General features: G+C 38.4%; 1 protein-coding gene across 8 annotated transcripts in view; it reads left to right on the forward strand.

The window, feature by feature from the left end:
• The window catches only part of EML6 (EMAP like 6), a 120,229-nt gene that overhangs the window by 74,515 nt on the left and 31,974 nt on the right, over positions 1 to 13,740 (forward strand). For all 8 annotated transcript variants that reach the window (XR_008449163.1, XR_008449164.1, XR_008449166.1 and 5 more), the window contains 7 exons: positions 1,731 to 1,831; positions 3,756 to 3,958; positions 5,343 to 5,454; positions 6,186 to 6,313; positions 7,955 to 8,096; positions 9,269 to 9,421; positions 9,689 to 9,820. Coding sequence is in view for 4 of the 8 variants with exons in the window: in XM_054062880.1 (XP_053918855.1) it covers positions 1,731 to 1,831; positions 3,756 to 3,958; positions 5,343 to 5,454; positions 6,186 to 6,313; positions 7,955 to 8,096; positions 9,269 to 9,421; positions 9,689 to 9,820 (971 nt within the window). In the remaining 4 variants the exon portion in view is untranslated. The remainder of the gene's footprint in view (positions 1 to 1,730; positions 1,832 to 3,755; positions 3,959 to 5,342; positions 5,455 to 6,185; positions 6,314 to 7,954; positions 8,097 to 9,268; positions 9,422 to 9,688; positions 9,821 to 13,740) is intronic.

Here is a 13,740-nt window from a genome sequence, read left to right on the forward strand (position 1 = left end):
GTCATGCAGACCCAAAAGAAGAATTCTTCTAAAGGTCTTCACCTGAAAAATGAAGCGTGCATTCACTATGTACAAACATTCATTGTGTTTATTCTGCAGTTATTTTGTATTTATTTTTTGTGAATATTCCTTTTGCTTAATCTTCTTGGGAAGATTCATTTTAGCATGACTTCTCAGGTTTCTTGTTGCAGTGTGCTGAATGTAGTCTTATTTGTTTAAATTGCTCGGTAGATGCATTATATGGCTTGTTTCCCTATCTTGGCTCTACAGTCTTCTGTCTTGTTTCATTAAAATCCTTATTGAATAAGCATACACTGTTGGAATCAAAATGTATCTGAGCTGCTTCTGCTAGCTTCTCATGCCTTAATGCTGATACAGTGCTGGTCCTATTTGGTCTCAGTGTTTTGTTTTAGTGGACTGCAGTCCCTGAGGGAGTTGAAGGGGGCATTGTCAAATCCATTTATGCTCTAAATCAGTGACCATCATGCTTTTTCACTTCCTTCGTTCTGAAAGAGCAAGTGCCCTGTGCCAGTCCCTTGGAACAAAAAGACACAAAAACGATGTAGATTTGTATATAAGCTTTGGTCTGAATGTTGTGGGAAATTGGGGTGGAATTTTAGGCCATACAGTGCACCAATTAGTTTGATTTTTGGACTCAGGGCAGTAGATTTCGCCCATGTCATAGATGTTTCTGGAAGAGGCAGCATGACCTGCTTGAACTGAACGGCTGGACATGGTTAGAGCAAAGCAGAGGAACAGGAGAAGGAGGAATTGCAAGAAAATGTACTTCAGATGTCAAAGGTGTAAAGGACTGGTTGTTGTGTAGACTGTTCACCAAAAGAAAACACTGAAACCAAGAAGGCTGTTGGGACCGTGTGATTTTTTCAGATCTACTAAACCTGTCAGATTGAAGTGTCATTATTGTGGTACAGCAACTGAAAACTCAACTTGAAAAGCTAGTAATTTTTGCTTTTAGTGTTTTATAACATAGAAATAAAAATAATTACTACTTTGCATCTGGAAATACTTTTTGCAGTGGTGAAACTTAAACTTACAAATTCTCATAAATACATACTCATCAATGAGAATAGCTTTAATTACCTGAGAACTAAATTTGAAGATGTATATGATGCTGAATGGACTGTTTCCTAAATTATACTTTATAATTTGTTATTTTAATTTGGTCTTCAAGCACAGTAAGTTAAAGACTTCCTTGTTTTTCTTAACAGAGCATTTAAAATATTTATTGAGTACTTATCCATTTAAATATTTATGTTGCCCTTTATACATTCTCTTAATAGTATTGACCTTTGCTGTCTGCTTCTGCATTATGACGTAACTGAACTGAAATTCCATGGGAGGCAGTTTTTATTCATGTTTCTGTAGTGTAATTCCTATATGGTGTGTACTCAAAGTATATTCTGCCAACTCTGTGAGTCAGAATTCCAAGGCTAAACTCTTGCAGATTAGAAATACGACGCTCTGTTTTTTGTTAGATATGGTAGTGGTAGCAGAGACAATGTAGACATAGCCTCTGTGACTTGTCTGCCAATCCTCAGAGCGTTATAGCTCCACACTTGTATTTGCACCAACAATATGACAGTCATGGTGATTAGATTCTCATTGTTGAAGACTTTTTGGTTATTCCAGTAAGATGAAATGCCATTAAGTTTAGTTAGAAATGTTAAGTCATTTCTTACCATGCTTTTTAATTTTTATTTTTATTGCAGGGGCCATAAAGATAAAATATTTGTAGTGAAGTGTAATCCACACCATGTAGACAAACTAGTCACAGTTGGGATTAAGCATATAAAATTTTGGCAGCAAACAGGTACTGTATTGAATATTTTGTATTTAATATTTTATATTTAATTTATTTGAGAATGCATATATTTTTAATACAGAAACGCCATGTTCTCAGTCTAAAAATTTGTTTTATTTGTAAAGCAATTTTCTAGTTACTGACACACTAATGGGATGAAAACCTACCTCTGAATCAGCAAATGTCACAGTATTTCTTTCTCTTCCAGTTAATTGCTTTTTTAACTCAAGTAATTTCCAGTTATTTGGTTTTTAAACTCAAGGAGTTCTCCTGAACAAGCATAGAATCATAGAATCACCAGGTTGGAAAGGACCCACCGGATCATTGAGTCCAACCATCCTTGGCTCTCAGAAAATATTCAGTCCTGTAATTCACTTACGCAGATTATGACCCTTGTTGTGAAAGGTAGAAAAATCTCAGGTGCCTCTGGCACACTGCTAGAAATGGTCCTGCTTGTAGATCAGGTACTTATGTAACACTTTAGCAATCCTTCAGTTTCAAGATAGACGTGTTTTTCAGTTGTCAGAGATGACTTTCAGAGGTAGAAGCACATGTTTCAGGTGCCAGTGGGGAAACATAGGTTTGAGGAACCATAAAATATGTGCCTGTGCAAAAGAAAAAAAGAAATAAAGAACCTGGTATGTTGCAGAAGTTCAGTTATAGTAATTTATATTTCAACCATTAGGCAAAATATCATGATGTGGAATCTCAAGAATCAAGGTAATATATTTTTTTTGTGTGACACGGGAATTTTGTTTCCTTTTCTAAAAAATAAGACATGAACATGAGACTTCTGTCATTTAAAAACAGGATAAGATTCTGCAGACTAGCAAGCCAGATATTCAGAAAGGGAAGTAGCTAACACTCTGTCAAACTGAGAAAGACAACAGATTTGTGATTGAGGATATTTTTTACTCGGGACTGGATTTTTTTGTTCTTCGTGACTTTTAATAATATACACACTGCACAAATACTCGGTAAAAAAAGATATCATAGAACATTTACTCTGTGTAAAATTCAGCAAAGGTAGGCAACACAAGGACAGCTAAAAACAGATCTCAAGACAACTCAAAATTAGATAGTTTTGAGAAGTTCCTATACTTATACCATACTTCACAGCATTTGAGTGGTTCAGGTGCTCTTAGTTTAAAAATTACTCATTTTTTCCTGTGTTTTTTTATGTTTAGGTTATTTTTGTAGTAATCAAATAGACTTGGATTGCTGTTTCCCAAATGCTATTACAGGAATTTGTATTAAGCAGTACTTTACTCCAAGAATAGTCTCTTTGCAATAAAAAAGGGTAAATTTTGAATTAAGATTTGCTCGGTGGAATTTGGAGTATCAGTTAGGCGTTGACTATGACGTGATTGATGACTTGAAGCATGGACACTGCTGTCTATATTATTTTGTAATTGTACGTGTATTTCTCTCTATAAGCACTCAGTTCATGGGCACATATGCGTTCTTCCAAGTAAGGCTCTGGCAATTTTGCTGATGTTCAGAAGAGGAATAAATCCTGCCATCCATTCTGCAAAACTGCTGTCAAATTGTCAGGTTGTCAGTGGACAAGCAAAACAAACCTCTGGTATCTGGTGTGGTTATGGTCACCTCTAAAAAGAAAAAGCTTGACAGGCTGTCCTGTGCAAAAAAAATATTCTGCCAGCCATTTTATTTTTTCTTTTTACACAGTTCTTCACCAAAATTTATTACTTGCTTGGAAATAACAATCTGAAAAATACAGCCCGTACTGCTTCAAAACTGTCATTACTAGATTGACTTTCTTATATTATGTTTTTTCCCTTGTGCACTGTTTTCAGTATTATCTACCCAGTCTCAGACAATCATAAGAGATGATAACATCAAAATATTTGTCCTTTACAGTGCTTTGGCCACAAACCAAAATATAAAAATCCTTTCTTTGTTTATATTGCAGGTGGAGGCTTTACATCAAAACGAGGAACATTTGGAACTATTGGAAAACTGGAAACTATGATGAGTGTTTCATATGGGAGAATAGAAGATCTGGTTTTCTCTGGTGCTGCTACTGGAGACATTTATATCTGGAAAGATACTCTATTGCTTAAGACAGTGAAAGCCCACGATGGACCTGTATTTGCCATGCATGCATTGGATAAGGTATTTGCCAACTTACACGGCCCATTCATCTTTACTATTTTGGTATATATATGCTGTACTGCATTTTAGCAGCGTATAGCATATCTCCCAACAAAGTTACTCATGCTTTGTACATCCGCAGGTAAACAATACGTTGTTCTGCATTGCACTAACATTAAAGGTGCTTTAACAAACAAAACCATAACAGAAAACAAGTTGCGCTGGATGAATCTGAATGTGATTAAGAACAGAAAACCAATAGTCATGAGTTCTGTTGTTTAATAGACATGTATTTGTAAGCACTGCATTATATATGCTTGTTACCTGACCAATAGCTTTTTGATCTCTAAATATGCAGAATTTTTTTCTCACTGTGCTCATGCATGTCATTTTCATATTTGTAAACCACAGGAGAATAACAGGTAGCTTTCATTGCCTCTTCAACCTGATCCCAAATATATTTATGCATTACCAGTTTCCAAAATATGAAACATGAATATTTTGATAGTACTATCATTGTATCTTAAGCAAGTAAGACTTCAAATATCCAAAAGTTTTGGTTTTGTAAGTTAATTATTTGAGATATCAAAAGTATTTTCCTTCCCAAAAATAAATCTTTAAAAGAAACTATATATTGTTGACATCACATAAATGAGGTTGGGGTGAAGTTTTCCTGCTTGAAATCCCCTGGCAATTTGAAGATGTTGATAATGGAATATCCGTTTTGTGGTTATAGTTTCAACTTCAAGAGTATCAAGTGAAAAGAAGAGTATTAGCTATTCACATTTTTATATATATAAAGGCCAGATAAGATCCCTGTGGCTCAATTCTTTCTAGCCTTAATTGATTGTTCCTAACTTTTTCCATCAATTTTTCTATTTGATCTTGGCACTTTATCTTCTAAACATCCTATTCACTTACGTTTTTTCTGGATAGTTATTTATGCTGTATTTTGCACTCACTTGGCACAGATATAGAGAATCTACCAAGAGAATTAATCAAAGAATCAGTCCCTATGCATTATTAGAACTCAGTTTGAAGCACCTATTAAGTCCATTGATTTTGGAATAACTTGAGAATCTATTGCTACCAACTACTGCTTCTTCGAAGTTGAAGCAATAGTTTTCCATGGCTTGTTTTCACATTCAGAAAAATATTATGGTCGTTATTACTATTTACAATAGTATGCACTCTGAATGGTCCTAAGTCTTTATAACCTTAGAAAAGAAACCATATTAATCTTATCCTCTTATGTTGTTCTCCTCATAAGTACAATCCCCAGTATTTTTAATTGGAGGCATGAATAAAACGCAGAGGAGAATTTATACTGCCTTTGGACATGTCTTTTTAAATATTACTACGTAAGCGCTGATGTTTATAAATGTTTTCATATGTGATCATGCAGGGCTTTGTTACTGGTGGAAAAGATGGAATTGTGGCACTTTGGGATGATATGTTTGAAAGATGTCTGAAGACCTATGCTATTAAAAGAGCAGCACTATCTGCTAGTTCTAAAGGTATTAATTTTCAGTGTATTTTAGCAAGGACTGTATGCACGAAGGCTGATAAAATGGCAGTAATAGGTGCAAAATCTTACCAGAACACAAAGGGAACAGTAATAAACTACTTACTACTCTCTGCTGGAATTTTCTGATTTGGTTGGTGTAAATTGTAGGTCACACAGTCTTTGATGTTTATACTTTGTTCTGCTATTTCTTCCTCTAGTCTGTGACATTCAGCTTTTTTTCACTATAGAAATTATTTTTAAAAGAAATATCACAAGCCTGTGAGTCTGGCCGTTCCAAAACCTGTTCTGTTCAGCAGCTAGCATCCTCAGCTGGCCAAATTTCATGTTGTAAGACCGAGTCCCTATGAGTTGGAAAGACCTGTTAAATGGTACTTCCTTAGGTGTAAGTGTGGAGGTCTGTAAAGTTTATTCACAGATAATCATGCAATTAACATCCATGTTGCTGGGATACATGAATCCCTTGTACACTGTCACTGTTAAAGCAGTAAAATATCAATCCTGATATTGCCAGAATACAGACTAGCACAAACTCCTCTCCTTTGAACAGTTAATTAAATCCATGGATTAGCTAGTAGTGTGATCAGAAAAGCATACCTGATGTTTCATGATTTTAAACAGATTTTAATTAAAGGTGATATAAACTATGTAAGTTACAGGTGACATGAGACTCATTTTGATTTCACAATAAAAACCTAAAACTAATATCCTTACATTTCTCAGGTTTACTCTTAGAAGACAACCCTTCTATTCGAGCCATTAGTCTCGGACATGGGCATATACTAGTGGGAACTAAAAATGGAGAGATACTTGAAATTGATAAAAGTGGTCCTATGACTCTACTTGTTCAGGTACTGTGTGAATCTTCCGTATCAAAATATTCCCCATAGAAATACAAGACATTACAGGATTTTCCCAGTCACATTTGCGTTGTATTCATTAATCCTGTTAGCCACCATTCCTTTCCTTGCTCAGGCAGAAGTTGATGCTTTCGTATGTAAATGACTTTGAGAGTGACTGTGAATTACAGAATCCTGAAGTGAAAATAAAAAGTCTATCAAGTTCAAAGGCTGATGAGGCTTTCTATGAATTTTTTAGACATTTTAGTTTAGGACCCACCATAAAAACTGAAAAATGAAGAGTAGAACTAACACAATTTATTTTATTTTGACAGTATGGTTCCATTTATTTGCTTTTACTGAAGGATCCCGTACTTTAGTTTGTAAAAAAAATGGTTTAGATGTATGACAGCTTTCTACAGTAATATGCAGTTGGCATTCCATGTGTTGCAAAGCATAGAGGCCTTTTTGAGCAAGACAAAGTACTTCGTGAAGTTTAGTTAAAAAATTTTCATGTATGTGTCCACCGATGTATTTTTATTTGATGTTGCTTTGTTAGAATCTTAAATAACCCTAATGTCTATATGTAGAAAATAACCCTAATGCCTATATGTAGAAAAATATGTATATACAATTTGCTGGGATATAATTTGTCGAGGGTTTTTTTTTTGTTTGCTTTCTATAACTGACTAAAGTAACGTATTTTTTTGAAAAATATTGTTTCTTTGGTATTTTGCTTACCAGTTAGTTCTGATCACGTAAAGTAATCTTTCAAATTTGTATTGCCTGCATGAGAGCCTTACTAACCTCTATGTGTGAAGTTGTATTTTATAAATTAAGTCATGGTCTAATTTTTAATTGCAATCTCATCCTAATATAGTTCTTTTCACTTGGATAGTAAGGTTGTGAGACAGTACTATTACTGTACTATTAAAATTACCTTATTGCTGTGAGTTTTCCGATAAAGAAGTGTTGTTATAGTCATCCAGGTTAATTCACATGCTTGCATGCATCAACTTGGGCCGAAACAGAAAATACATAAGGTATAATTTAGATGTCATGACAATCCCTCCCCTTTTTCTTTTTAATGGTATTTTTCCCTCTCAACAAAAATGCCAGTTACCAAACTGAAATTCAGATTGAGAATAACGAGAAACAATTTAACCTTGAAATGTAGTGCCAGCAAACTATATACAAGTTGAAAGAAATCCAGAAAAAGCAGGAAGAGTGATTAAAAATTTGAAAAGTGAGTTCTGAGGAAAGATTAAAAGAACTAGGTATGTGTATGTTGGGCAAGCAAGTTCTCTAGGATCTAAAAAATTACATAAACCTTGAAGACAGATTAACCCATATTAGGATTTCAGTGTAAAGTCCTGTTTGGGGCATAACCGTTTTCTATTCAATTCAAGTCTGGAAGAGAGAGCATTAGTAGAATAGGAATTAGTAGGAAACTAAGGAAGAATATATTTTGGGTGGTTACAGGACGAAATAGACCAGACATTCAGGACTCTTTGAATGTGCAATTTTTTTTGAGAGGAGATGGTGAAGGTCTTATTGCCAGAGACTTAGTAAAAGGAGAGTAGGGCAAGTGCTAGAACATATTACACAAACCCAAATGTATCATATTCTCTTGTATTGAATAATTTCCTTTAGGGACATATGGAAGGAGAAGTTTGGGGCTTGGCAGCTCATCCTCTCTTGCCTGTCTGTGCCACAGTGAGTGATGATAAAACACTACGAATCTGGGAACTTTCATCCCAGCACCGCATGCTGGCAGTAAGGAAACTCAAAAAAGGTAACTGTCGTTTTCCCTTACACTGATAGTAATGATACTTCTCTATTTCTGTAACAGTTCCATCTTTGTTTTCAGTGCATGTCGCAGGCATCAATTAGGTAAGAAGAGGACACAGTCATTAAAAGCACAAAGCACAGGAAGTAAATTGTCTTTGGCATGTGTCAAGTCAATGAAAAGGGTAGTAAAAAAGGATTATAATCTACTGTAATGAATAATAATGAAATGAACTTTAATCTTCTTTCTTCAGATTCTGAGGGGAATAAGTTGACCTCAGAATCATTTTTCTTCTTAAGAATATTTAAGGCCAGCATATTCATTGCTGACATTAAAAAGTTTACTGATAAAGATAAATGTATAATTTTCTGCATGTTAAACACAATCAGCCTTCAGTGGCAGTATGAACTTTCCATGTTATACCAACTTCTCTGAAAATTAATAGTTTCCCTGCCTTCTCTGTAAAAGTAGTTGAGCTATGCTGAAATGCTGCCTTCTCAAAATTACTCTTACTTCATTTAATCATTCGTATTCTTCAGGAAATTTTATGGTATAAATTCAACATGCTTCATTTTCAGTGGTGGATCCAGAGCGCAGGAACTCGAACTGGCTGAGGGACAAGAGTTAAATATTTTTGAGATGTGATCTCAGGGACAGGTGAAGATAGCTGTATGAGAGAGTATGGTCAGAAATAATGTTGAGGCAAAAAGTAAGTGGAGGAAGAGAAGTACATCTCTGTTTTAAATATACTCCATCTGAAAAGAACCATTATTCAGTCATGATAAAGAAACTTCCAAGTGCAGTATCCCTGAGAGTCATGTTGTTTTGCTGCCTCTGATGACTTTCCATTTGTGTGGTTTTGGGTTGTCTTCCCTTCCCCCTTTTCCCCAGTTTAGAACATAGTTGAAAGGTGGTGTTTGCACCTAAACCCATTTCAAGACTGATCAAATCACCATTATCAACTCAAGAACAGCCTATACAGAGAGCACATTGAGTACATTCCAATTCAGTAAAACATTAATTGTAGCCCTCCTGTCACATACTTGTTTGAATAAATAACAAATTTATTTTAAAAGTACATACTTCATATAAAAAAAAAATCAGTTGCAGTGTATTGATGGGTTTCTGAATGCCAAGTTCGTAAACCTTAAGCTACTCCTTTCCTTTTTCTTTTGTAGGTGGACGATGCTGTGCCTTTTCTCCTGATGGGAAAGCCTTGGCTGTAGGATTGAATGATGGGAGTTTTCTGGTGGTAAATGCTGACACAGTTGAAGATATGGTCTCTTTTCACCACAGAAAAGAAATGATCTCAGATATAAAGTTTTCACGAGGTATAATCACGTGATAAAGTGAAAGGGCAGTGTTTAACTTGGAGTTTGGTTTTCCCCTCTAGTAGACATAAGACTGAATGTTCAGAAGGCAGACTGGCTTTGTATGTGCTCCATGCATTCAAATACTTTAGAATTCTGTATGAAGCCCAGTGTAAAGTGGCCCACCCCTGACACAGTGTCTTCGGATGCCCTACAGTAGTAGCAATGCATAGCAATAGTAATTATAACATGTCCACCTTTAATAACCTCAATGTCTCTTCTTTACAGAATCAGGAAAGTACCTGGCTGTGGCTTCCCATGATAATTTTGTAGATATTTACAATGTACTTACCAGCAAAAGAGTTGGCATTTGTAAAGGAGCATCTAGCTATATCACACACATTGACTGGGACTCAAGAGGTAAAAAGTTTGACCAGAGAAACAGATTTAAAATGCCTATAGAAGAGAATATCAGAAAATTGTTCTCATACCAGTTAGTAAAAACAACTGTAACTACTAATGCAAATTACTTTTCAACATAAAGTACCATATGGGTTTAGTGCAATTACATTTGTTGGTGGAATTCATGCTCACTTCTAGCATTTGTATCGGAGACTAAAATGTCAGTTCTGAACATGTTACTGCTTCTCTTTGCCTTGCTTTTTTTATAGTTTTGTAGTGTGGCACATTTTTTCTTATCCACCTTTTATCTCCAATTTCCTTTCTTCTTTGAGCAATACATGGCAATCGCAGCAATGAAGTTAGAGAACATTATTGTCACAACTAATTAAGTCTAGCAGGATCAATAATGCGCTCGTGTAAATAAGCCTCCCCAGACATAATGTGATTCTGTGTGGAACCACCTGTGTGTCTGAGCCCTGCTTCCCTTGCTTCACGAGTCCCAAACTGTGGTGTGAGCTCCCTGACAGCAAGAGCTAATCTCCCCTCAGAACCCCTGCAAGTCTGGATGGCATTCTTAAGCTTGCAAGCCACACTGCAGCTGAGCTGGCACTGTGTGCCTCCTTACAACCCTGATAATCTGACAACTGATAGTTGTACACGTAGTAACTGCAATTTGTCTGATACTCCCTGTGTCTCTGTAGCAGCCAGTTCTTGAATGCGTGTTACATGTGCAGATAAAAAGTATAAGAAAAACTGAAAATTCTGTGTCCTTAATAGAATCATAGAATCACTAGGTTGGAAGGGACCCACTGGGTCATTGAGTCCAACCATTCCTAACACTCTTTAAACCATGTCCCTCAGCACCTCGTCCACCCATCCCTTAAACATCTCCAGGGAAGGTGACTCCACCCCCTCCCTGGGCAGCCGATTCCAGTGCCCAATGACCCTTTCCGTGAAAAATTTTTTCCTGATGTCCAGCCTGAACCTCCCCTGGTGGAGCTTGAGGCCATTTCCCCTTGTCCTGTCCACTGTCACTTGGGAGAAGAGGCCAGCTCCCTCCTCTCCACAACCTCCTTTCAGGTAGTTGTAAAGAGCAATAAGGTCTCCCCTCAGCCTCCTCTTCTCCAGGCTAAACAACCCCAGCTCTCTCAGCCACTCCTCATAAGACTTGTTCTCCAGCCCCCTCACCAGCTTCATTGCTCTTCTCTGGACACACCCCAGAGCCTCAACATCCTTCTTGTGGTGAGGGGCCCAGAACTGAACACAGTACTCAAGGTGCGGTCTCACCAGTGCTGAGTACAGAGGAAGAATAACCTCCCTGGACCTGCTGGTCACACCGTTTCTGATACAAGCCAAGATGCCATTGGCCTTCTTGGCCACCTGGGCACATTGCTGGCTCATGTTCAGTCGGCTGTCAACCAACACCCCCAGGTCCTTCTCCTCTGGGCAGCTTTCTAGCCAGACTTCCCCCAGTCTGTAGCACTGCATAGGGTTGTTATGCCCCAAGTGCAGGACCCGGCATTTGGCCTTGTTAAACCTCATGCCATTGGTCTCGGCCCAGCAGTCCAGCCTGTTCAGATCCCTTTGCAGAGCCTCCCTACCCTCGATCAGATCCACACTTCCACTCAGCTTAGTGTCATCTGCAAATTTGCTAAGGGTGCACTCAATGCCTTCATCCAGGTCATTGATAAAGACATTGAACAGAGATGGACCCAGTACTGAGCCCTGAGGAACCCCACTTGTAACCAGCCTCCAGCTGGAGTTAACTCCATTTACCACCGCTCTCTGGGCCCGGCCATCCAACCAGTTTTCAGCCCAAGAGAGTGTGCGCCTGTCCAGGCCAGGGGCTGACAGTTTCTGAAGCAGAATGGTGTGAGAAACTGTGTCAAAGGCTTTACTGAGGTCCACGAAGACTACATCCACAGCCTTTCCCCCATCCAGTAGTCGAGTCACTTTGTCATAGAAGGTGATCAGGTTAGTTTGGCAAGACCTGCTTTTCATGAACCCATGTTCACTGGCCTGATCACCCGGTTCTCTTGCATGTGCTTCATGATAGCACTCAAGATCACCTCTTCCATGACTGACAGGCCTGTAGTTCCTTGGATCCTCCCTGCAACCCTTCTTGTAGATGGGCACAACATTAGCCAGCCTCCAGTCCAGTGGAACTTCCCCAGTCAGCCAGGACCACTGGAAGATGATGGAAAGGTGTTTGGAAAGGACATCCGCCAGCTCCTTTAATACTCTTGGGTGGCCCCATCTGGCCCCATAGACTTGTGGGTGTCTAGCTGGGCAAGCAAGTCTCTAACCGCCTCATCTTGGATCATGGGAGCCTCACTCTGCTCCTCTAACTCCTGGGTTTGTACACGGGGAACAACTTCCCTTACTATTAAACACTGAGGCAAAGGTGGCATTAAGTACCTCAGCCTTGTCTTCATCCGTTGTCACTGTTGTTCCTTCTACATCCAATAGGGACTGCATATTCTCCCTAGTCCTCCTTTTCTTGTTAATGTATTGGTAGAAAGACTTTTTATTATCTTTCACAGACTTAGCCAATTTGATTTCTAGTTGGGCCTTAGCCCTCCTGATTTTTTCCCTGCATGATCTCACTTCCTCCCTGTAATCCACCCAAGACGCCTGTCCCTTCTTCCAAAGCTCATAGACATTCCTCTTCTTTTTGATATCTCTCAAGATCTCCCTAATCAACCAAGCTGTTTTTTTCCCCCGCCAGCTCCTTTTCTGGAACATGGGGATGGCGTGCTCCTGAGCTGCTAGGATTTCATTTCTGAAGAGGGCCCAGCCCTCATGGGCTCCCTTGCCCTGAAGGACTGTCTCCCATGGGACTTTTCTAACCAGCCTTCTGAACAGTCCAAAGTCTGCCCTCTGGAAGTTTAATGTGACTGTTTTGCTAATCCTCTTCTTCATCTCACCTAGAACTGAAAACCCTATCATCTCATGATCGCTTTGTCCCGGGCGTCCTCCAATCGTCACAACTCCCACAAGGCCTTCTTTGTTCACAAACAGCAGGTCCAGGAGGGCACCCTCCCTCTTCGGCTCACTCACCAGTTGTGTGAGGAAGTTGTCTTCCACACACTCCAGGAACCTCCTGGATTGCTTCCTTTCTGCTCTATTGTACTTCCAGCAGATATCAGGAAGATTGAGGTCTCCCACGAGACAAGAGATAGCGATCTAGAGACTACCCCCAGCTGTTTATAGAAGAGCTCATCAGCTGCTGCTTCTTGGCTGAGTGGTCTGTAACAGACTCCCACCACAATATCTGCCTTCTTGTGGGCTCCTCTGATTTTAACCCACAGGCACTCAGTAAAGTAAAGGATTAATATCCTAAAGTGTATAAATTGTGTTAATACAGGTTCAGAGGGGAAGGGCATGGTACCACTATACTCCTGTATTGCACTTCTTGTTTTCAGTGATTCCAACGGAGCAAATACAGCTCATGTAACAAAGTGCAAGGTGCCCAGTCAAAATATAGTAACATTGGAACTGCACTAGTTTATATCAGTTGATAATCTAATCCAGTGTTTCTCAGTGAAAGAGTGCTTTTCCTCATGTTTTTTTCAGTTTCTATGTTGTAGAACTGCTTTTATGATAGTGAATCCCCACAGTATTTTTTCCAGTAGTCTAGTTGTTAAAATTTTAATAATTCAGAAAATGCCTTCAGTTTTCTTACATCAGAAATAATGTAAAACTGAATTTGAATGTATTTTTTGCTTCCTCATAAACAAATACTTGCTAACATGCTATTAATTGCACATGAGATTATCTTCCTGATGTCACAGCATTTGTATGGGTGTGGTAAACTTCATATTCGACGACAGATTGCTGTGCATTTGGATTATATGCCAGACAGGCAGTGCAAAATGCACAAGAGTTTACAATGTTTTTAACTTTTTGCAAAGCTGTCTTGCAGAATTTTTGTGAAA

Source organism: Cuculus canorus, chromosome 3, assembly GCF_017976375.1.
Source record: "Cuculus canorus isolate bCucCan1 chromosome 3, bCucCan1.pri, whole genome shotgun sequence".
In the NCBI taxonomy this organism is placed as follows: Eukaryota; Metazoa; Chordata; class Aves; order Cuculiformes; family Cuculidae; genus Cuculus; species Cuculus canorus.